At 34.5% G+C, this 25,969-nt stretch overlaps 1 protein-coding gene across 2 annotated transcripts in view; it reads left to right on the top strand.

Moving 5' to 3' along the window:
• Window positions 1–25,969, top strand: part of ADGRL4 (adhesion G protein-coupled receptor L4) — a 109,185-nt gene that overhangs the window by 63,999 nt on the left and 19,217 nt on the right. Inside the window, exons 3-12 of one of the 2 annotated variants that reach the window (XM_021690080.2) lie at window positions 356–505; window positions 1,407–1,477; window positions 2,287–2,466; window positions 2,577–2,760; window positions 3,808–3,924; window positions 8,475–8,677; window positions 10,878–11,051; window positions 12,477–12,680; window positions 14,712–14,932; window positions 15,056–15,122. In XM_021690080.2, the coding sequence (XP_021545755.1) occupies window positions 356–505; window positions 1,407–1,477; window positions 2,287–2,466; window positions 2,577–2,760; window positions 3,808–3,924; window positions 8,475–8,677; window positions 10,878–11,051; window positions 12,477–12,680; window positions 14,712–14,932; window positions 15,056–15,122 (1,571 nt within the window). The remainder of the gene's footprint in view (window positions 1–355; window positions 506–1,406; window positions 1,478–2,286; window positions 2,467–2,576; window positions 2,761–3,807; window positions 3,925–8,474; window positions 8,678–10,877; window positions 11,052–12,476; window positions 12,681–14,711; window positions 14,933–15,055; window positions 15,123–25,969) is intronic. The other variant, XM_021690081.1, reaches the window with a different exon arrangement.

Here is a 25,969-nt window from a genome sequence, read left to right as displayed (position 1 = left end):
AAGAATTTTAGATGTATTTTAAAAATTGGGTCTTTATTCAATTAGGACTAAATGTTAAATTGTCAATAATGGAAATTATTTTAATGACTTTGTGGATGAATCATTCTACTTAGAAAATAATTCAAGAGTTTGATCCATGAATGACATTTTTTAATATGCTTTCAAAATGGATTGACCAAATCAGGGTTTAAAAAAAATATATGCAGCTAAGTTTGCTCTGCTGTTTTCCAAATGATGAAATTTTCCTTGCTTTCTTATAAAATTTGATGAAATCATTAACCATATATAACTGTATCAGCAAGGTAGCAATTGTATAAGTACTAAATAAAAAATTTAATTTTTCAAATATTTTCAGATATAGATGAGTGCAGTGAATCAGCTGCCTGTGGAGATCATGCAGTGTGTGAAAACGTGGATGGTGGGTATAATTGCTCCTGCAAGGAAGGTTATCAGACATCCACAGGAAAATCACAGTTCACACCTAATGATGGCACTTACTGCCAAGGTAAGTCATATGATTATATTTTATGTATTATCAAAGAACTATATAAAACATAATGCTACACAGTAAAGCATACAAAGAACTACATCTTCTAAGAAATGTGCCAGTATTTTTTTAATTTTATTTATTTATTTGAGAGAGAGAGAGAGAGAGAGATCATGAGCAGGGGGAAAGGGTAGAGGGAGAAGCAGACTCCCAGCTGAGCAGGGAGCCCGACGTGGGACTCGATCCCAGGACCCTGGGATCATGACCTAAGCTGAAGGCAGACGCTTAACCAAGTAAGCCACCCCGGCGCCCAGAAATGTGCCAGTATTCCATTATTATCTATATAATGAAATAAGAAGAGGTATCGTTTTTATTTAATGGAAGAAGTAGACCATATGTTTTACGTATTAACATATATAGTTAACATGCAGGGTAATTACAGTCTTCCATTTTCCATAAAATATTGTGTATCCTAATGAATAAAAACAAATAACAAATGGAAATAAATAAGGAAAAATAAATGAATAAAATGAAAATAAACGTGTATTTCATTATGAATAATTTTTTAAAATAATTAAAAAGTCAAATGTTAACGAGTAAAACAAAAAATAAAACTCAAGTGTTAAGAATGTGTTTTTAAGATTTAAATAAGGGAGTAAAATTATTGGAATCAATATAATCATCTTAGGAAAAAATATTTCATTTATTTATGTTATTTATTTATTTGAGAGACAAGAGAGCATGAGCAGGGTGAGGGGCAGAAGGAGAAGCAGGGAGCCCGATGCGGGGGCTAGATCCCAGGACTCCTGGATCATAACCTGAGCAGAAAGGCAGATGCTTAACCGGCTGAGTCACTCAGGCACCCCAGGAAAAAATATTTTAAAAAACTTACTACAGAATCTATTTTCTTTTTCTACAGAAAATGTGAGTGCAAACTGCCATCTAGATAATGCCTGTATTGCTGCAAATATTGATAGAATGTTAACAAAAGTAAGTAAACTAGTTAGATTAAGAATTTATTATATTTTGACATTTTTGGTTTCCATTAAAATCCTTCCTACGTCACATTTTAAATAGAATAGCAACCAGTTGATCTTCATGTAGATTTGAAACTATTTACATATAGAGATTTAAGTAGTTTGAGTCACAGAAAGGATCAATTTGAAAATCCCCAAAGTATTGAGGAAGACTTTGAGATATTTAATGTATATTACTTTTTCACTGTTTAGTATACTGGAAATTTTGTTTTCAACATATAAAGAAAGTTGATGAATAGAATAATAAAAACACACTTTGAACCCAGGCCCGTTCCCACATTCTAAGAAGACATAATGAATGCAAGGACATTTTGTACTTCAAAGGAAATATTTCAAAGAGTAAATAAAGTAGGACATTCACAGAATTGTCATGTGATTGAAAGTGTGACTCTCAACATGACGAACAGTGAGCTAAAAGCAAATTTCCAATATATCACATTGTAAAGAATTTTCTCTGGTTGATTAAAATCTAATTCAAAATACATTATCATATATTATAACTTTTAAAAGCTAATTTTTAAAAGTTATTAATTCAAACATTCTGTTTCTTTTCTAATTTCTGTACTTTTTATTTGCTAACCTTTTATAAATAATTTCAAGTTTCAGTGCTGCATGTTATGGTTTAGGTGTAGTCTGATAACTTATTAACAATTAGCTCAAGAAAACCAAACTTAGAATAAATTTAACATACAGCCTTTATTCTTAAAAAGATCCAGTAGTACTCTAAATTGGTTTCTTTTTCCTGGACTCATTTTTGTACAGTTTAGACACATAAAGGAACCTGTGGCTTTGCTACAAGAAATCTATAGAGATTCTGTGAAAGATCTTTCACCGATGGATATAATTACATATATAGAAATATTATCTAAATCATCCCCATTACTGGGTGACATGAATATCACTAATTCAGCCAAGGACACCCTTTCTAATTCAACTCTTACTGTAAGTATGTTGAACTTTAACTCAATATAACTGAGCTTTAAACTTTTCCTTACATCTGTGATTCATGGATTCCAACATTTTTAAAAGACACACTTTTTTTTTTTCAACAGGAATTTGTAAAAACTGTGAATAATTTTGTTCAAAAGGACGTATTTATAGTTTGGGACAAGTTGTCTATGAATCGTAGAAGAACTCATCTCACAAAACTGATGCATGCTGCTGAACAGGCTACCTTAAGGATATCTCAGAACTTCCAAAAGACCACTCAGTTCAATACTAATTCAAGTGATATAGGTAAGGGGCCAAGGTCAATTTCAAAACAACAGTGTCTGCCGAACAGGCCATTCTCAAAAGGGAAAGAAAGTATTTAAAATACCATTAATTAAATTGTCACCTGTTTCATCAATGCAGAAATGAATGGCAATGTACATTACAAGAGTAATATGAATGAAGTATGAGTAAAAAAGAATGAATACATAATATTGCCTCCTTCCTACAATCTTCACCTTGTCCTATTCCTGAGCTGTCTAGCATTTAAATGCTCAGAGTACATTACTCCCTTGTCATTTTGAGTTAGTCATCTTATGACTTGTTAGGATCTACCTTGGCCAAAGATAGTTCTAGACAGATTTTCTGATATGAAGCAATCAACTTAGCAAACTAGAATGTTTCCTGCTTCATGCAATCTCCTATTTAAAACATTCAGAATCTTGAATCAAATTAAAGATGCCTATAAAGTTGCTCTGAGGAAACAAAGAACTTTTTCTGATAATCATTGCATACATCTACATTATACTATGTGGGTGACATCTTGCTCTGCAGCAATAAGTATGCAAGAATCACTATCTCATATCATGATTCACCACTTATCAAATTTAAAGTAGCATTATGACTAGTATATAGGATCCCTGCATTTCTGTGATATTCTTGAATAAAAAAGGTAAACTATCCCAGGTAAGGAAATTATCACTCAAGAATTTAATTCAATCACTCTCCATATAGTAAATTTTATTATAGATACCACCCTCTAAGACATTGTGGTTGCTTGTCTTTGATTTAGTAATTATAACTTATGGCTCCCTTGTGTACACATGTATTTTGTCTTTTACTTAATCTAACAAAGATTAAACCATGAGTGTTATAGTGCAATCAAAAAAGTTAAAACTTGAATCAGATTTTTAAGATATAAATTATAATGTCTAAGCATGTTCAAAATATGCCCCTTCTACTTGCCAAAAAATGTTGAAATACAATAATGATGGATAAAATTATCCCTCATTAAACAAATACATTGATTAAACTAACTTCAGAGAATTTATGATTTTCATGGTTTTATTTCAGCTCTCAAAACTTTCTTTTTTGATTCATATCACATCGAACATACTCATCCTTATATGAATGTGGATGGAGATTATATAAAGATATTTCCAAAGAGAAAAGTTGCATATGATTCACATGGTAAGACTTTGATAGTTTTATATTCAATATGTCAGTAATTTGCAGTAAATACTTATCATGCCTCTGATTAGATCAGATGTACACATAACGTGTGGTTTCCTGTAGAAAATATTTGATGTTTATATACATAATTTCTGACTTTCTACTCAAGATTTTCGGTCTGATGTCAATACATGCTGAGAATTTTAGCTGACAATATCTATATCCTTCTTGTCTTGTGCCCAATCGCTGAAGCTGCTTGATATTGTTGAGATTCTAATGAAATATATAAAGGAGCTGTGATTTTATTCCTTCTTTTGCAGCAACTATCGGTGCTATAATTTGCATAGGATTCTTTTACTATTTCTTCTTCAGTAATCCTTCATATTCCTTATTTGGAGGCTGAATTTATAATTGTGTGAGGAAGACAAATGATGTTCCCAAAGACAGAAAGTTAGTGTTTTAGGTTTGGATTTCTTTTCCACTTGCCATTTCTTAGTCTTTGTACCGTAAACTTCTCAACTAAAGGCAGGATTTCTTGGGAAATGGAATGCCAGTACTAGCAGGCAACTTGATGATTACCTACCCTAATTTCCTCACTTTATGGATAATGGAACTAAGGCACAATGAAGTTAATGGATTTTTCTCAGTGCACATCAACAAATAATACAGAGCCAGTACTAGAAGGGAGGAAGTTAACAAAGAAATCAATCCTGACCAGCTTTTCCTTGTCACCTAATCAAGGGCAGGGAAGCAGCTATTTTAACCACGTATCTGCTGTCTTAATGCAATGCACTTAGGAAAAAAAAAATCTCTGCCAACAGAAGAATTGTTATCATTCTCAAATAGGTCAAAATATACTACCTAAGTGAAACGTGAATTATAATAGATTCTCAAAGAATATGTGGGTGGTCATAAATATAAGTGAAAAGTATATATAATAACACAGTATGGTCTCTAGTACAGACATCATTTCATAAATGGATATTGTGTCTTTATTTTTTTAATATTCCGCACATTCATTCTCAAGAACATCCTTTTAAAAAATTTTGTACAACACTAATGTGGGATTTTTTCCCTAACCCATTGATATTATCCTCTTCATTTTTTCTTGTCATTTTTATACAATGGTAAGAAACAGATGGCCATAAAACAAAGAAAAAAATAACTAAGCCATACTACCACTGAATCCAAGGCTTTTACCCTATTATATCATATTCTAATTAACCAGGCACACATATAATATTTAGGAGCAAATCCAAAGATTGTGTTAAACTGTTGAAATTTCAAAGACAATTTGAGTAGTGTTTAGAAGCTGAGAATAGAGCCCTTGAAAATACTTATTATAGTGACAGATGATGAAATTGTCATGGAATTAATTTCTCAAAGATACCCTGTCTAAATGTATGATACCTTTGTTATATTTGAAGATCACGCATGCAAACTCTGACACTTGAAAGAGACCATAATGTCAGTTCTTAAGAAAACACAGAGAGAAAATTTGATTTCCTTAAGGTTGTAACTTAAAAATAAGGGCAAGTCTAATAAACTGATAAAATCTGCTTTATGGTGTCTACATGTGATTATTTATTTACCAATAAAAATTCATTAATAAAACACAGGCTTCAAGTTAAAATCTGCATAGTGTCATTATTAGGAAAATAAGGGAGGTTCATGGAAGAACAGGTGGATTTTTAATCTTTTTTTTTATAGACTGAATTTTACTTCCTGTCATTAGCAAATAAACCCCTCATTTACTGAATGAAGGTACATATCTGATAAGAGAGTTAAAAGCTAAATCAAGCCAAGAATTAATGAGAAATCATGGAAATTAGAAGAGGTTCAAATGATGAGAATGGACAAATACTGAAACAATACTCAGAACGGAGCTAAGAAGGGATTTTGGAGCATTCTATGCAGCAAGAATCACATTTTACCCAAAGTCAAAAATTTGATGTTAAATATTTTCCTTGAGAAAAGATGGGAGTGATTAATATATTTAAAAGATCCATCTTATCTTTTCCGGGCTTCATTTGATTTTGGACCAGCTCCTACTGCAACTTCTGAGAAGTCACTGTGATATGAACTGGTTCATCCACTGGACTGAGTCAAGTTGACCTAAAAGGTTTTCAGATCCTGCTCCAGGCCCTGGTCTGTCCACGGCAAAGGCTGGGCTAGTTGTCATCACATGGAGTCTTCATAATGTCACTAGCCCAGCCATGTTAGACTAACTTCATTTCTTTTTTCGATATAAATTTTCTTAAGCTGGCAGTTGAGGAAAATGCTTTTATCTAATATACATAGATTTCAGCAATCTCTTAGCGATGTTTCTTGTGATACCTTTTTAGATAAGAAAACATGAATCATGATATATTTTGGCAATTTCTAGTTCACATAACCATAGATAGCAATATCCAAAAATATTATTTATTATTGTGACGTTGTGTGTCATGTGGAAGGACTCAGATTTGTATACAGTTCTTTGTTTTAGTTTTTTTTTTTTTCTTTTTCATTAACCTTGTTTCAAACTTTATTCCCAGGCTTCTTCAGCTTAATTAGCTGCAAAGAACAAATTGTGTCTAAGCAAACACTGAAAAGAGTTGCAGTGTCCAAGGGGCTTGGGCTTAAAAATATTAGAGATCTAGATTTTATCAGAGACATGAACAGAATTTTTTAAAAAGCTGTCCTAATATACAGTAGCAGCTCCCAGTAACTTCTTCAAGTTTTATCTTCTTCAGAAGTTGACTCAATTCAGTTTGCTTCATTCTTGGAAGCTTCATCAAAATTCTCCACAAGATCTGGAACTTCATCCTCCTCCTCCTCTCCAGTGGCAAGTGGTGCTTCTCCATCCACAGATCATGTGGGCAGAGCTTTAACGGGTCTTCTTTAAACTGGTCAGACTCTGACCCAAGTTCGTTTAACATACTGGGTAGCATTTCTGTCAGCAGCTTTGTCTCAGCCTGGCCTGTGATGGTGAAAGTGTTCGCCCCCCAGGGATGCCTGCACTTGAGGCTTGTTAAAGTGGATCACTGTTCCTTAGTGTGTGAACATACGTCTTCAATACCACAGATATTGCTTACCCCTAACTTCTTTAAGGAGAACTGAAGTTTTTTATCATCTCCTGGCGCCATTCTCTGGACCACCCTATTCTTTTGGCGAGCAGTTTCTCTCCCACCAATGAGCACTTGAGCAGTTTGACGAGTTTCTCCCGGTTCATGGTAGTTTCTTTCACCTTGTTGGAGCGGAAATGAGACCGCGCTGGGGACTGGGGTTGGCGCTCAGGGGTTCTGGGCCGACCTGCTGAGATCAGGTGCACACTCGCAGTGACGCAAGATGGCGCTAGAGGGCACAGTTCTTCGTATTTTATGATACAATCAACGTTTGTATTTATGGTTTTGATGACTTTATGCCTTTCACATTATTCTGGTGTCACAAATTTGAGGAAACAAATATAAAAGAGTTCTTTGTAAGTTGTCCTAGCAAATAAAGCAAATATATAATGTTTCTAGTTTAAAAATGTAACAATAATCACATTAATATAGAACCTTAAGTTTTACAGAAGACTCGTGTATTATTTAATTTGGTCTCCACCTTAGCCTAGTAAGTAGCTAGAGTATTACTATTACCATTTTCTAAATGAAGAAGCTGAAGTTCAAGACAGTTTATCCATGGCCACACAAGTAGGAGCGATGACTGAAACCAGAACAAATTCTGAAAGCAAAGTCGTTTAAATTTTGTGTCCATAATTCTGTACAACAGATAGAGGAAGTGTATGACCTAAGGGGCAACAGCAATTTTAAAAAGACAATAGATCTAGATTTTAAGTTGTTCACATACTTAGTATCAGTAATAATGAGCTGCTTCAAAAATCAAGACAATTTGAGATCCACTAATATAGGTGTAATGTCTAGGCTAAGGGAAAATAGTCACATGATAATCTGTACTGATCAGGTTGCATTTTTAGTACTGGTTGTATGCTGACTTACTGCATTTGGGGAGTGTCAAGGGGCAGAGATAAATAGCTGTCTGGCAAGGCAGTAAATTTCTTACCTGGAGACTGCGTAACTGTATGTCATCAATATTAAATAGGGAACATTTCAGTGGGCACGAGGTGGAACTCAGTGGTGTCTGACAACTTGTTTAATTCTCAACTTCCTTAATACTCCAAGTCAGTGATAATTTTCTTCCAACATCTTTCTAATTGCTATCTTTGCATAGCAAAGTAGTAACTCCAAATTTTAGTCTTTTAAGTGAATACATTGCATACCTTGGTTCTTAGTCGGGAGTTGGATATATATTTATCTAGGACTATTTTTCTCCTAAATATAGCCTGTGCAAAGGGAATGCTACCGTCCATGATCAGTTTCAGAGTCGTGGAGGTCAGGGAATATGTCTTAAAATGATTTGATTACATAGACATGTACTTATTATGATCCACATTTTAGTGTCTAGGTATTCTTATGACTGGCCTTAGAGTAAAAAACTTTGTTAAATTTTTATGTTTATTTTGAGAGCCTAAATATATTTTTGTTTTATAAGAATTTCACTAAATACACTTATTTGATTGATAGGCAATGTTGCAGTTGCATTTTTATATTATAAGAGTATTGGTCCCTTGTTTTCATCATCTGACAACTTACTGGAACCTCAAAGTTCTGATAATTCTGAAGAGGAAGAAAGAGTCATTTCTTCAGTGATTTCAGTCTCAATTGGCTCGAACCCACCCACGTTGTATGAACTTGAAAAAATAACATTTACATTAAGTCACATGAAGGTAAGCTGTTTTTCTGGTTACTATTGGTTATGAGTGTGAAACATTTAGAGAAGAGAACATTTTTTTATTGTCACTTTAATTGTATGTGAATTCTTGAGTTTAAAAATTAAGAGTAGTTTCAACTAATTTTTCTATAAAACATTTTTGTACTCTCAGTGCTCTGTAATCTTTCTAATAAATATCAAGGAATTTTACACATTTGATTCTCTGAAATTAAGTTATATTTTAATTTTATTTTTAATTACATTGTTCATTTTGGAACTCTCCATACCTTTTAGGAATGAGTTATAAAAATGTATCAGAGCCAAAGAGATAAATGTCATTTGTGTAATGACAGAGTTGTTTGATTACTAATTGCCATTTAAAATAATATTTGCAGGGATTTAAATTTTGATTAAAATAAAATCACAGCGAAGTTTACATTATTTCATAAAGAAATTAGCGGAAACCATTTTATTCCTTTATTGTTATTTCAGATCTTTTTCAAGCTCATATGTAATTAAAACTCCATCATAATAAACACTAGAAAGAACTAAGTATTCGGTTTTTTTATATACCTAAAAATGAATGAGGAAACTAAAGATCATAGATTATTTGCTGCTTTTTTACAGTTGATGGGTTCTTGGACTTTCGATAGAGTTTCAGTCCTAGTACGTGGTTAAAGTACCCCTGATGCTCCATTTGGAGACCCTTGAAGCTGGACAATTGTATTTGTATGTTTATGGGGGGAGGGAGGGAACTAAAAGAACATATATGCTTACACACAATACAAATGTGTCACTGTAAATAAAGACATCTAATGTAGAGAGAAACTAAATGTATAGAAGATAAAGAAAATAGTAGCTCAAACCTAAACATTGGTAGGCATTATGTTCAGAAGAGGGTGTGAAATGTTTTAAGAATGGAAACGAAACTTAGATATTTTTAGATGCTAACTGACCTTTTGACACTAGAATCAAAACATTGTTCTTTCACATGCTCTGATGGGTTTTTCTGCAATTTTTACTTGTGGATTGTTTTGGCAGCTAAAGAGATGCCAAGGACAACCCACTTCACCAATCTCTGACACAATCACAAAACAAAACACAACACACATTTAAATAAAAATTCTTCACCAAAATTCATGGGAAAACTTGGTTATTCTTAATCTTCCTCTCTGTTCAAATCTTGTTCCCATTCAAATTAATGACCCCTATGAATTTTTATCATTTTCTTTTGATGACAGACCTACATAATTCATGGTTTCCCTCTTTCTGAGAATAAAATTTGGATTCCATTGCTTTCCTAAAAAAAAGAAGCTATCTCATATATAACACCCTCAGTTTCCTGATTCCCTGATAATTTATTTGCAATTTCACCAGTTAGTACATACTTCTCCATTACCTCAAAGGAATATTAAAAGTAACTGTCATAATATTATGTTATGATCACTTAATATAAATATGTGATAAAGAGAACTCTATTTATTAAACAACCATCCTGTAGTCTACGCAATCAGACTTTATCTCTGATCTTGTCTTCAACTGCTCTTTATCTCATTCACTGTACCCAAACTATACTGGCTTCCAGTGTTTCTGGAAGATTCCTATCCAGTCTCAACTCAGAACTTTTCCATTTTCCACTTCATCCGGAACCTTCTGTTCCCAAGTCTTAGGGTTTACTCTCTCTGTCTAACTTCATCGAGGTATTTGCTTTAATATCATCTCCTAAGAAAGTCCTCCTCCGACCAATCTCAACTACTTTCTCTCTCCTTCCCCTGGTTTATTTTTCTTGTTTAGTAATTTCTCATCTTATGAGAATCTAAAATCAGTGGTGCAAATGCTTTTTCTGTTTTGTTCAGTATTGTATTTTTAGTACTTGGGTCAATGACTAATACCCAGTATATTCTCTGTAAACATTTATCAAATAAAGATGATATGATAATTATGTGTTGTGCACTATTCTAAATGATCTCATTTGATAATACATAATTCTCACAACTTTTGTGACACAGGAATTGATAAAACATAGCATTGTTGCAGTAACTTCAGTTCTTCCACAGAATGCCAGCACTCATTTATTAGCATTGATTTTGTGCTTTACTTTTTAGGCATGGTTGTAATTATATTGATACGTGAAATGGTATTTTAAATATGAGAAGTGTGATGCTATATATATAATTCTTTCTCTTTTTTCCATCAGTAAAATGTCTCTTTTTCAGACCACAGATAATTATAGGAGTCAATGTGCATTTTGGAGCTACTCGTCTGACACGATGAATGGCAGCTGGTCTTTGGAGGGCTGCGAGCTGCTGTCCTCAAATGAGACCCACACCTCATGCCGCTGTAACCACCTAACACATTTTGCAATTCTGATGTCTTCTGGTTCTTCCATTGTAAGACAATTTTCCATCATTTCGTATTTATAAACCTGCCTGTTTTCTTTTTTTTTCTTGTTTACATACATCAGGCAAGAGAATTAATTTTTTTTGTTTCTTTGGGTGCAAATATATTTAGTTAACTGATAAAACCCCAAAACTATCTTTTTTAGTCTTTGTTTTCTTACCTGCCTTGTATGATGTATTTAGACTGGATTTTAGGTTATTTTTTTTGTCTAGGACCTACCTAGTCTATGATAGCTAGTAGGTTGTGCATTAAATATCTATCCATTGACTCTTAATTTTTAATGTTGCTTTATTTTTATTTTTTTTAAGATTTTATTTATTTGACAGAGAGAGATACAGCGAGAGAGGGAACACAAGCAGGGGGAGTGGAGAGGGAGAAGCAGGCTTCCCGCCAAGCAGGGAGCCTGATGCGGGGCTCGATCCCAGGACCCTGGGATCATGACCTGAGCTGAAGGCAGATGCTGCTTTTAAAAACCACTTACATTTTAATGTATCATGGTCTTTAAGGGCCTTTGCCTTTGTATTGAAAGTTTATTTTTACCAGTTACAAATTAGCTAAAAATATTTGAAACCAGGTCAGTAAGTACTAGCGCATTTATAACTATTACAATGTTTTAATAATGTAGAACTGTACAAGATTTTTAAACACGAAAGTTCTCTCTACAGCGAGTAGGTTTTGTTTTTCATATCCGTAATATCTTTCTTTTACACTATACAGTTTCTTATTTTATATCACTGTATCATAATCTTCGTTAAATTATAGGTTCATTTCCATGTCTACTGAGAATCTATCAAATATATAATGTGGCCAAATAAATCTGCCTAACCGTAATGTCAGTCATAAAGACTTTTTTCCTGAATGTTAAGTAAGCAAAGAAGCCTCTACTCTCTATATAAGATATAAATATTCATCTGGTTGGAATAAAACCAACTTTTCCCATTTCAAAGTCTCACAACTTTACTGTTTTGATATTCTGTATATTCAGCATTTCTGATACCGTTATTTAATGTGTTTTAGATGAATTGCTGCATAGAAATAAGACTTGTTATTACCACTGATAAATCTGTTTTAATTAACCATTTTCACATTACAATAATGAATTGCCTTTCTAATATCATGAAACTGATGACGATAACATTGTTAAACCATACACTAATATATACTATGCCCAGGAAAAAAAAAAGCACTAATTAGAGAACTTTTAAAGTGCTACATGATTTATATCAGATTTCCCTGAATATTGAGCATTTTCAAAGGTACAAAATTTTTCTCATCTAAATGCACATTTGTATTTTTACATTTTATGAACATTTTGATTAATGTTTCACCAAAAAAGGAAGTTCATTATATGTTGTAGTTCCTTTGACAAGTTACTGAGTTATTCTCTTAACAGCTTTATTATTATTTTCCCTTAGGGTATTAAAGATTATAATATTCTTACAAGGATCACTCAACTAGGAATAATTATTTCACTGATTTGCCTTTCCATATGCATTTTTACCTTCTGGTTCTTCAGTGAAATTCAAAGCACCAGAACAACAATTCACAAAAATCTCTGCTGTAACCTATTCCTTGCTGAACTAGTTTTTCTTGTTGGGATCAATACAAATACTAATAAGGTATGTAGATCTCTCTTACTCTCTATTTTGTTTTCTAAATTTGTACTTTCCTAAATATATATGTCATAGAATCACGAATTATAATTAAGAGCTTAATGGGCAAACGTACCATATACTTTGTTCCTAAGTCTTTTCTAAGTTTGCTAATGCTAACATATCTAAAACCTGCCTGTCAATTTCATTAAGCACAATGTCCCTTGTTATGACGAATCATTGGGACAAATGAAAACAGCAACATACTGAAGAAATAGCCTTTTTTTTTGCTTTGTTTTTTACGTGGGCATTAAACAAAGGCAGAAGGGACAAAGAGAGAATTAGAAATAAAAATTTTATCTTAACACGGGGACTGAATAGAAAAGCAGTGGGTTCACAGGTTGAAATATGACAAATTGGCTCCACCTAGTCACTGCACTTTCCTAACTACCTATTTCCCCCCGTTACTGATGGAGGGCCTTACAGAACAATTTCTATATTGTGTTAGTCTGGGTCCTCCTAGAAGCAGACATTAAAATGGAATTCAACGTGCAATAAGTTAATTAGGCAAAATGGCTGAGAGATAATGGGAAGAGAGAGACTTGGAGAGCCATCCGACCGAGATGCAGGTCTGACCCCGAGTAAAGGAGAGAAGGAAGAAAGGACAAGTAGTAGGTGGAAGCATTTTACACAGCATTGCCGTTCTCAGGAAAGCTCAGCGTGGTTGCAAGGAGTCCTTTGAGAAGACCTTGAGCCAGAGTCACGTGGCAGAGGACTCCTCTGTGTAGCAGCCTGTGGGAAAGAAGAACACAGCAGCTAGAGCTCTAGGTCAGCTGCCCTCCATGCAGGTAGAGACTGGAGAAGTGCATCCTCGGGGCCACAAGACATTAAATTGCCTCCATATTTCCATCCCTGTTAGAAATCTTTCAAATACTGACACTAATGCCTAGTTATCAAGTTCTTCTTCTGAAGTAGATGCCACCAAACATCTATTTTAAATAGTATACTCTAGACTATAAACTTCATATATTTTTTTTTATTTTGCAGGGCTAGTCCTGACACCTGCCAGTTTTGTATAGCATCCACTATCCTCCAATGCCTATTTCCTCCTTCAGTTTCATCTCCCTGTTACCCTTACCCCAAAATATTCCTTAGAATGTTTATTTTCAATTCTGTTTCACCTCTCAAGTTCTTCCCATTTTCAAGCCATATGTCAGTCTTACTTCCTCACTAAAGTAGTTCCCAAATTTTGATCACTAGTGACCTCTCTGTTCCCAACCTTATATAGTACTCCCCAATATATTTTAGTATATAATCTCATTATGCTTGGATTGTATTCTTTTTTATTAAGTGCAATAGGTATGTAAGTTTGTATTATGTTCTCTTTCCAGCAATAGATATTGTTAGTTCTATTAGTACAGAAGTGTGTAACTGTACTTCTTCTTCTGTTCTTTCTTATAAGCCTAACTCCAATTCTATGTGTGAAGTAAGTACTAATAAATAATATTTAACTGAAATCCATCTCAAATTTACCTGATAATCTTAGAACTTAAAGTGATTCCATAATGGATATTTTTGTAAAATATATCATCGTTTGTTTTGTAAACTTAATGTTTGCCACAATAATCAAGACACTTATTATATTTCATTTACCATAGTATTAGCAATAATTTTCATTCTTTGAGCATGAATAAAATTAAGGAGAGTAAAGGCGTCTCCAAAACAGAAATTAACTTAAATCATAACACATTCACTAAGATATCATGGTTTACATGTGACAAATCCACAACTTCTCACATGATATAAATGTATAAAAGCATAACTCTCTGGACAAGAACAGTAACAGTTCTATCACGAGATTTCTTCACAATTGAGGCTTCACATTGATGAAGCTCAGCTGGAAGTGGGACATCTTAAAAAACTGGCACTTGAGAGGATATTTTAACGTGATCAAGCATTATATCAAGTGGCATAATTTGAGGAGAAAGTCGGGATTTTGTGTTATGCTAATGTGAAAGCAAACAATGCTTATGGTTTCTTTCTTTCCTTGATTTCTAGCTCTTCTGTTCAATCATTGCCGGGCTGCTGCATTATTTCTTTTTAGCTGCCTTTGCATGGATGTGCATTGAAGGCATCCACCTCTATCTCATTGTTGTGGGCGTCATCTACAACAAGGGCTTTCTGCACAAGAATTTTTATATCTTTGGCTATCTCAGCCCGGCTGTGGTAGTTGGATTTTCAGCATCATTGGGATATAGATATTATGGCACCACCAAAGTGTAAGTTAAGGTGATCTCATAAGTATTTGAAATGCAATTCTGAATATGCTTCATGTATCATTGAAAATGTTGCTTTGCGAAGTACATACAAACATATTTATAGATTTATTATTTACTTTTCAGATGTTGGCTTAGCACAGAAAACAACTTTATTTGGAGTTTTATAGGACCAGCATGTCTAATCATTCTTGTACGTATATTTAACATTGGTTGGAATTCCAAAAAGTGATGATTAAAATTCACAGCAATCAGGCATTACTCTGAGGGAAAACAATAATTCTGAGCACATTACAGTATGTCATTTATTAACATTTTATATATATTTATCACGATTGAGAAAAACATATATATATATACATCTTAAATTCAGAGGTATTACAATTCATCTGCCCCTCCTTGAGGAGGAGGAGATATTTCTGCATAACATATAGGAAAAGCATTTCTCACTTATCAGTAATGTCTGAGCATACTTCAATACTGAGAGTTTGCCAAGCAGGTGATAATCTGGCATTTCAGGTGTTTACGTTATTTAATCTTTTATCAATGATCAGTGATATTTGAAGATTAGACTGTCATCTTTATAGTTTTGTCATGCTCATGTACCCTGTCATCATGAAAGTGATTTTAAACTAAATTGCAACATCAGAGACAAGAACCCACTATTTCTCATGAGCAGACAAGTCATATATTGATAGTCCCATTTCAGTGAGGAAGAGGGCCTTTTAATTCTCATTGGAAGTGGTTTCAAACCTACAAATTTGGCAGGTGTTATATGTTCCTTTCTAAATAAAGACATTTTTAGATGTCTCAAGAGCATTTCTAAGTGCTGTAAGTTTTCAAAGCCATTCTGAATATAATAGTCCATCAATGAACCTGGGAGGTCTGACAAGGCTCTAGAATGGAATGAATTGTCAGCAAAGGAGCTGTGACAATATTTTGGACAACTTTGTCCCAGGTGTTTTGCCCATAAGCTAGCTATCTTTTTTGAATTGTTTTTTCCCTCACTCTTTCCCCTTGTGTTTTTGTGGTTGTAAGGAAGCTGCTAAATGGAGAAAGACTTGAAAGGTAAAGCAGAGAATTTTCACCAAGGCTTAGTTTTTAATGGTATGGGTGAAATAAAGTGAATTCAGAGGCTATATTTCCTAATCATCACAGAAAATTGCTTGTAATTCTCCCAATGAATCCAGTAATATAAAAAGAAACCATTGGCTAGATTTCAGCTCAAACAATTTCAGAGTTAGTTTATTATACTTCCAAAATTTTCAACCCACATGAGAATATAGACTGAATGTTGTCCCTTCCACATACTTTCATGGGTTGCCCTGATAGGAGTATTTTGTGTAAACACACTTTCTATATATTCTGATTTTCCTGGTTCCATCTCTACAGAATGGACCATCTCTGTTATTGTTTTGTACAAGTGAAAGTTCTTTGAATCAGTAATTCTTATAATTAAGATGAAAAGTAGTGGGCCAGAAATTATAGTCAAAACAAGAAAAATAGGAGTATTTTTCTCTTAAGTAAGAAATGGAAAGTGTTCCCTGAAATTGTTTTTTACTTCTGCTTATGTACGGGAAAAGATAACTTTGGATTATCTTATAGTGAAGTCTACAGACTTTAGATGGGCTTATCTAAAAATGAGTCCTGCTAACTTTCCTAGAAGCCTAAATGAATAACGTCACACTGTCCTCGTCTGGAATTAATGGACCTATTTATCTTCCATAGTTTCAGTATGATAATCATTCCGTTTAACCTGAGGGTCAGGCTACTTAAGAAATGGATGAGGCCCCTCAGTTTTACTCTAAAACTGAATAATGTTTATCTTCTTTAGTATCTTTAAAGGCAGCAGAAATTCCTTAATTACTGAATTGAAGTGAATCTCTTTATTCTAGTTATTCCTGGTTTTCTGGGCTAATCGTGGCTAATTATTATTATTGTCGCTGTTATTACTGTTTTTTCTTGTTGTTATTATTCAGCTATATGTTGTTGTCAATGTTATTATTCAGCTGTATGAGACAGTGTTAGGTGAGATACATCCTGTTGTCCCAGAATAATATACATCTTTAGTTCAGAAATGAAGTAAAAGAAATATTGGGCACTAAACATTTGAAAAAGGGCCACTAACAGTTTGGGTCTGACACTTCCACGGGTCTGATAAAGAGACAGTAGGACCAGCTGTAGCCCCGTAAGAGGAGTGGAGATGGAAGCCCCTGGCCAGGGATAGTGGTTTAGAACTAGGAGTCCTGGGCGCACCTGAGTGGCTCAGTCAGGTAAGCATCTGACTTCAGCTCAGGTCATGATCTTGGGGTCCTGGGATTGAGCCCCACGTCGAGCTCTCTGCTCAGCAGGGAGCCTGCTTGTCCCTCTCCCTCTGTGCTCTCTCCCTCTGTGTTCTCTCTCGCTCTCTCTCACATAAATAAATAAATAATCTTAAAAAAAAAAAAGAGTCCTTGACCTTTGGAGGAGAACAATGTTCTTTATGAAAAGCTTTTCTTTTAGCTGCCAGTGAAAAACAGGCAGGGGCTCCCCTATCTTTTGGAAGACAAGGTGTGGACAAGTACTCTGAAAGGTTTGTAGGTAATGGGAGCAGAAATATAGTAAGAGTAAAATTATCGTTCTGATCCCAGATCAAATGCCAGTGTGACTGGATTTTCACATCTCGTCGATATATAAGAGCAGAGCATAATGAGCCAATTTTTATGCTTGACATATGTCCCCTGACTTTGGGCCAAATCTGAATATAGAGACTAGACCTATTTTTGTTTGTAGTTTCCTGCAAACTGCATGCCTACTGGAGTATTTTTTGACAGCAGGGAAGGAAAGGATTATTAGATACCATGCCTAGGAATAAAGTGAGGAAGGAACACACAAAACTTCAGGAAAGTTAGAGAAGTGGACAAAAGTTGTAGGGTTGCCCAGAAGGTTGCCAGGTCAAAACAAAATTATACACAACTAAAATAATGGGTTGAATAAAGGTGAGGTTAAATGGCGACATGACTGTCCTTCTCTGAAGAATAGAAGGGGCCAAGATGGAAAGGAAATTCTATAAACACCAAGAAAATCACATATACTATCTAAGTGGAGGCCATCACATAAGCCAAGATTACCAGCAATAGTAGGAACCAAACTTAAACCAAAGTGATGTCATGAAGCTCCATCAGCGAGAGATAATCAGGCCAGTCTAGCCTCCAACAACCAAGGTGTTGAGCTTTATCAATGAAGGGACAGCATCTGAGAACCAACTATGCTGCCCCACACTCATCTACATAGATCTACTGAATTGAAAGTCATTATCCCAGGGTGCCAGGGTGGTTTAGTCAGTTAAGCCTCTAACTCTTGATTTCAGCTCAGGTCTGGATCTCAGGGTTGTGAGATGGAGCACCGTGTTGGGCTCTGCACTGGGCATGAAGCCTGCTTAAGAGTCTCATTCTCCCTCTCCCCCTCTGCCTCTCTCTCTCTCTCAAAAAAAAAAAAAAAATCATTATCCCATGTCTGGGTGTACTCTGGTAGGTAAGGATGCCAAGCCATGTAATTAAATTTGCCAGGTTAATTGGGTGTTATGGGCATGATGGGAGAACAAAGGAAATATCAGAATTATCCCCTGCCCACTATAGTATCAATGAGGATAAAGCAAGACAAAACAAATAACAAAGAACAACATATAATAAAATATAAGTGATATTGATAAGATGTGGGAGAGATCAATATGAGCATGACAATCATTCAACAAGTCTTCATTGAGATAGATGAACTTGATTGTAGATGGGGCAAGAAGTAAATCTGCTTTACAGCAGATTCTTAATGTGAATTTAAGTGTCTACCAAGAAGCCCCCAAAACTTACCAGATTTCCCTTGAAGGTAAACAAAGGGCACAGACAAAATGGCCACCATTGTGCATAAGACAATGCCAGAAATAACAAAATTATCATCATCTGTCTGTTATTAAGAATAGTCAAGAATCTGAGATGCCTGGGCAGCTCAGTCAGTTGAACATCTGACTCTTGACTTTGGTTCAGTTCATGATCTCAGGTCCTGGGATCCAGCCCCGCAGGTTGGGCTTATGCTCAGTGGGGAGTCTGCTTCTCTCCTTCCCTGTCTCCCTCTGCCCTCCCCCCAGTCATCTGTGCATGCCCTCTCTCTCAAATAAATAAATAAATAAATAAATAAATAAATAAATAAATAATCCAAAAAAAAAAAAAGAATAGTCAAGAATCATCATTTCATGGATTCATCACATCCTAGGCTAGATGCCACAAATTATTCACAAGTTTTTCTTCCATAAACTTATCCATTTCTTCTCCACTTTCAGGATCAAACTATTGCTACCCCTTCCTCATATTCTAGTATTAATAACAGGAATTTTTTTAATTTACAATTTATTAAACAGCTACTACTCACAAATCGCCCACATTGTTATTATCTATTCCATTTTATAGTTAACAAAAAATAGGATTTGATTCAAAATGTTAAGAGACTGGCTCAAGGCTTTAGGTCTACTAGAACTTGAAACTAGAGCCACCTTTTCATTTTACCTTGCCTCTTTTGCAATTTCCTTATTGACCTATCTTTCTGCTGCCATTCTCTCCAATTTTGTTTTAACTTGTCCATAATAAACAGCCCCAAACTCAGCTCAAACAATGGCAACTATTAATAAAAAATAACATTAATGTTAAACCCTATTATGTTCCTGACACTAAAATAAACATTCTCTTCTCCATGTGTTGTTAGCACATTTAATCTAATTCTTTAAACAATTCAAAAATGGCTGCATATGTGTGTGTGCGCGTGTGCATAATTATTTTATTTTGAAGGTGGAAAAATTGAGGCATAAAGTGATTGCACAGCTTGATTAACAGCTAGTAAGTATCTGAGCTGAAACTTATATTCATGAAGTTGCCATGGCCTGCTCTCTTAATTCCAGGGCTGATATTCCCCTTTGCCTATAGGCCAAATTCTATACGCTGGAATGTCAAGTTCTCGGTGATTTAGCTGAACCCAGCCTATTTTTAGCTTTTTTTTTTCACACTGCTTAACCCCACAAAACAGCTCCTCCAAAAATTTCATCCTTCTTCGAATACTTGCTGTTCTTGAATATCTTCTTGGTCCTTTGCACTCAGTAATCCTACCACCCTTGTGCACAGTTCTGCCTGAAATCTTATCATTAATTAATACAAGACTTGATGAAAACTTTTCCAGATTTGTAACTAATCTCTTTCTCCAATGTATTTCCATAGACTTTTTATTCAAATCCTCCATAGCGCTTTCAGTGCTCTGTTTTGTTGCACATGGTAATTTTCTGTGTGCATTACACTACGCATCCCCTACCTCCAAACATCCAAACAGAGTTTCTTCATTTACTGACCATATCTTGCTCAATAATCCGTGTCATTGTGGTGCACAACCTTACTGGCCTCGACTCAGTAAATTGCAGTTATTCTCTACAGAGCAGCATTCACATTGCATTCTCTATGAACCCTAGACTATAAAACTGACTCCTTTTGGTCACCCCAGAATATAGAAGTATTTAGTAAGTCTTTGATAATTATCTCTGTATTTTAATTAATCTGTTAATAAAAACCATAGTAATAAATGAGGCAGGAAGAAACACCATGAGATCTTTAAGCAATGTGACTGCTCTGTGTCCTGGGTTTCTAATACATAAATTAAAGATACCAGGGCCGGCCCTACACACAACAAGGCTATGGTAAAAGCAAAGCAAAATGTTTTAGAAAAAACATCCATTCTTTAAACTTAAAATAGGGAAACGCACAATCATTTGGAGGACAATTTTTGGCTCTCTCATTTATGCTTTTTGTATTAAAAAATAAAGATGAATTTTATTTTTTTATTTTTTTTAAGATTTTATTTATTTGACAGGGAGAGACACAGCGAGAGAGGGAACACAAGCAGGGGGAGTGGGAGAGGGAGAAGCAGGCTTCCCGCGGAGCAAGGAGCCAGATGTGGGGCTCGATCCCAGGACCCCAGGATTATGACCTGAGCCGAAGGCAGCCTCTTAATGACTGAGCCACCAAGGTGCCCCAAAAAATAAAGACGAACTTTAAAGCCATGGTTTGCACAGCAAAAAAATTGTATGCAAGGGAATGTATGTTTGGCTAATATAGTGTGTATGTGTGTGTGTGTGTGTATACATACATATGTATATACATATACATATATATATATATTTAAGCATAGATCCTAATTTTTAAAATATTGGTGAAGATATGACAGCATTTGTTTAACCATAGCGAGATATGATTATAATATACATACTTGTTACTTCCTGGAATTTGTTAAAAAGTCTCTAGTACACTCTGCCAGAGAAAGTTTAACCGAAATTAACACAAAGTGTAAAATATCTTAAGAAAAGCAATAAAAATTTAATAGAAGAAAAAGACGGGATAAAGACAAAATGTAAGTGAACGTTCAAATATAAATAGATGATTAGTGGTGATTTCGTTATGCCTAGCCTTCAGTGAGGGATTAGATTGGTTTCGTGACTTTCTCTGAACAAATCTGGGAAGACCCGTACTCCAGGGCACACATCTCTATAGAACAATGGCCATACCTGTCATTCATCCATGGAATCCTTGCATTTCTTCCACAGAGTAGGGACTAGGTCCTGCAAATGATATTTGCTTGTTTTTATGAATGGAAACCCTGGAGCATGTCTGTGTTGGAGATTATGATGTAAAATGCCTTTAAGACAATATGTAAATGAGTAAGAACTGAATGAGGTCAGTACTGGTGGCTTTTTCTACCTCTAGGTGTGTTGTTTCAAAGGAATATTCATGCTTTTAATCTACTCTGATAAGTGTTAGCGATTTAGGTATTTGAGCAGCAACATTCCCTGCATTGATCAAGTCCTTAATTGATATTAAGGATCTCTTGGAATTCTAAAGTATGAACCAGTGACCCCGCGGATTCTATGAATCACTACATTTAGAATGTTAAGATTGTAACTATACATAAAAAGCCCTAGCCATGCTTTTGAAAGATTGAGCTCTACAAAAAAGAGGCTTCTAAATCTTTGTAAAGCAAGCTGCAAACTGAAGATAATTTCCATAATTCATTTCTTTCTTCAATATTTTTAATCTTTAATCCTGAATCCTTTCAACTAAAACTGCACAAGCGATTAGATTCAAGTACACAAATATAAAAGAGAGTTGGTGAAAATAATTTAACTTTTAAGGAGAAATTGAAGTTTCCTATAGACATGTTCAGTATTGAAGAATAGAATTTGCTTGATTGAGGCAAATACTAATTACACTATGTCCAAATAAGGCACTTTCTTTTAAAAAAATGTGAGCTTTCATTTGAATTTAAATCACAACCCTTATAATTGAGTGTTTCTATATTACTACTCCTACCCCCTTCTTTTTAGGTTTGCCCAAAATTCCACTCAGTTCTTTGTAGTGGCCTCCTCTAATTGTTCTTCCTATGCCTGCAATCTCTTAATTCCCTTTCACCAGGAAACGCCTATTAAAACCTCCTCAAAAGTGAATTCCTCACATAACCTTACACAACGGACAATGTCTATGTATATTTATTATTATGTGAGCTATTCTTATTACATTTTTTAATTTCACAAATTGCCCAAGCTTGAAAGAAATGCAAATATTACAAGACTAGGCAAGGTAACAAGTGGATATTTTATCCCACACTCATATTTTTCACGACTAACTACTCTTTTTCTTAATATTTGCTCTGCATCCTTCCAGACCTTTGGTAGGTGCACACGCGTGCGCACACACACATACATACACATTTATATAAATTTAGGCAAAGAAATTGATTACAAATTCAAAAAACCTGAATCATTTATAACCTGAAATAAATATAACACATTCATCCTTCTTTGTTATAATATACAACTCTACCGTTTTTATCATTGCATATTATCCATATTATGCTCTAATTTATTTTACCACTTCCTACTGATGAACATCTAATTGGTTTCTAATACTTCCTTACTATAAATAATACTGCATGCCCAGCGAATTCCTGTTCCAATATAGTTACATATATCCATTATATAAAATTGTTAAGAAATGCTTCTTAAAAGTAGAAATGCAAGTAGAGACAGATTTTTAAATTTACAAACTGCCTCCAAAACATTTACTTCAATAGATACTTATACCAATAATATTTGAGAATGTCCCTTTTCTGACATTTTTGTCAACACTAGATATTGTCTACTATAGTGTCTAAATAGCTAAACCGGAATACATAAACCCAAGGGAAGGATTATGATAGACCAGGGTTCCACAATCATGGCACCAAATCTCTGTTGGAGGACCCATCCTGTGCATTATAGGGAGCCTAGCAGCATCTCTGGCTTCTACTCACCAGATGCCTATAATAACACCACTATCACCACTGCCTAGACATGACAACCAAAGAAGTCTCCACATATCCCATGCAAGATGATATCCCGGATTCTTTCTACTAGAAAATACTAGTCTAGACTTGGATATTAAGCAGCTTATATAGGAGTGCATTTTGCAGCTTTCTTTAAACAGCAAAAACATAAGAAAAAGAATTAAAATCATAGTTTGGGCAATGTCCTTCAGATAACCCTATTGAAGCTATATTAGAAACACTAACCATCGTAAATTTTACATGTTGTGGATAACAGCATCAACATTTTAATTACATCTTTTAATTTAATGGCACCATATTTGTTAGATGCATCTTTTAGTGACCTCTGTGATTCAAGACATTTTAAAATTCTAACCGTTTCTTCATATTATATATTAATAAGCATTTCAGTGCCTGTAACATTTTGTTACATTTTTGTATTATTCCAACCTTCTTGAAACAATAGGTAGCTAGAATTTTAAAAAGCACGAGTTAAAAAAAACTTAACATAAATAATACATTTGTAGTTTCCAATGTACTCTCATATATGGGAGTCATATTCTTAACTGGAAATCCCTTCACAGAAAATCTCTTTGGGATTTGCACTAAAAAAATTTCATAAAAATTGAATAACTTCATAGAAATTAGAGACCCAAAAAAATATATTGAAAAAAATCCCTTAGGTCTCTCAAGTCCAATTAGAAAAAACTGGCCAAGGTGAAGTTCACCACTGGTATTTTTTTAATAAATATAGCTTTAGGGCGCCTGGGTGGCTCAGTTGGTTAAGCGACTGCCTTCGGCTCAGGTCATGATCCTGGAGTCCCGGGATCGAGTCCCGCGTCGGGCTCCCTGCTCAGCGGGGAGTCTGCTTCTCCCTCTCCCGCTCCCCCCTCTTGTGCTCTCTCACTCTCTCTCAAATAAATAAATAAAATCTTTAAAATAAATAAATAAATAAATAAATAAATAAATATAGCTTTACAGTGAAGGATGTTACATCATGATATGGTACAAGTGAGTTGGTAGTGCAAGATATCGTTAGAATCATTATTCACTTCACATTTGTATAGTCTTTTAATCTTTACAAAACCCTTTTAACACCTCAGTTAATCCTCACAAAAAGCTTTGGTAGTACAACAAAATAAAAATAGTAATAGCAGTTACTAAGAGATAATGTTTTACTAGAGTTTCAGTAGATCTAGTAACTATAAACTTATCTATTTATAAATATCTATGGGGGTTCTGCTATTTATAACTTTTTAAAGAAGTACACCAATTCCTTGAGAAGAACTTGTTACGCTAAAGCAAATTATGTGCATTCTTATGTAAGCAACAGATAAAACTTTAAGCTTCTACTTACTAAGAATTCATAAAAATCCTTAAACTTGGCTAAAAGCTCAGTACATGTTCTGATCGTTGTGATACCTCTGGTCTTCCTCCAAGCATAAAACACTTCCTGAAGCTGGTCTGCAACAAAAGTGAGCCCTTTGAATCAGTCTTTATTAGCATGTGCAGAGATCTTATTCTACACATGAGAAAATATTTAATCTTCCCTCTAAGTATTTATTATATCCCTTGGTCTCCTTCAGAATTCTCTGCAAAATACAAATGACTTATTCTGAGAGAATGGACTATCTGTGTGGCTCTGTCTTGATTTCTGTTTCTCATAGGAAAATGTTGTCATGTCTAGTTTCAGAGTTTCCCAAGAAAGGAACATTTAAAATTCCTTCTGATAAAACAAAACAAAACATGGCTCCCAATGATATCTGATCAAAAAGAGAGCTCAAGTTGTTCACTGTTAGGGCACAGCCTTTAGTCATTAGAGCTTATTTCACACTTATTTGGGTAACAGCCACCATTTTGTCTGTATTTTAAATAAGTGAAAACTTAGGCTTAGTGCAGCCTTAGTGAAGCAATTTACTCAGGATCACCCAGCTACTGAGTGGTGGAGGCAAGTTCATGCTTTCCAGAGTCACATTCTGCAGTTTTCACTACTACATATCCTTTCCTTTTGAACGGAGCAGATTTTGTTAGGCGCATGAAGAATGTGTTCGCATCTTCCAGATTCCACAAATGGTTTTAGGGTAAGTTGTGAAAGACCCTAGCAACTACAGACCTTCTAGAAATTATTCATAAAATTTCAATTCTTTTTTTTACTTAGTGAAGGTGTCAAAATAAATTACTTTCCATCTTGTTGAAAATGAGGGAAATCTTGTCCACTATAAATATCTCTCCCCCCATTTTATTTTGTTTTATCTCTAAATCTTGCCAAGAATATCCAACAGCTAACCAAAATGCCCTACCTAAAATAATGACTGTATCAGACTATAGATCAATATGCGGAATACAGAGAGTCTGGAGGCTTACTGTTCTATTAATTGATATTCATCAACAAGTAATTCCAATGCCCTGTTTGACATCTAATTGTTCAAATTCCTTCTTTTCATTTTCTCTCATCAAGAAAAAGCTGAAAGCTGAGTATAATGCTTCACCCATTTTTAATTGTCCTTAATTTCATATTTCTAATTAGAAGATTAATTTTTTTAGAAAAAAAAGTCTTTGGGGTTCTTTTAAAAATCTTTATGATTTTATTTTACTAATATTTATCAATATAAGTAGTATTAAATCAAAATAAAAGTACAGGTAATATGAAAAGAAAAAACCTGGGAAAAAATAGGG

The sequence above is a fragment of the Neomonachus schauinslandi genome, chromosome 4, assembly GCF_002201575.2.
Source record: "Neomonachus schauinslandi chromosome 4, ASM220157v2, whole genome shotgun sequence".
NCBI lineage: Eukaryota > Metazoa > Chordata > Mammalia > Carnivora > Phocidae > Neomonachus > Neomonachus schauinslandi.
The sequence above is the reverse complement of the archived record's forward strand: the minus strand, read 5'-3'. Positions and strand labels throughout refer to the sequence as shown.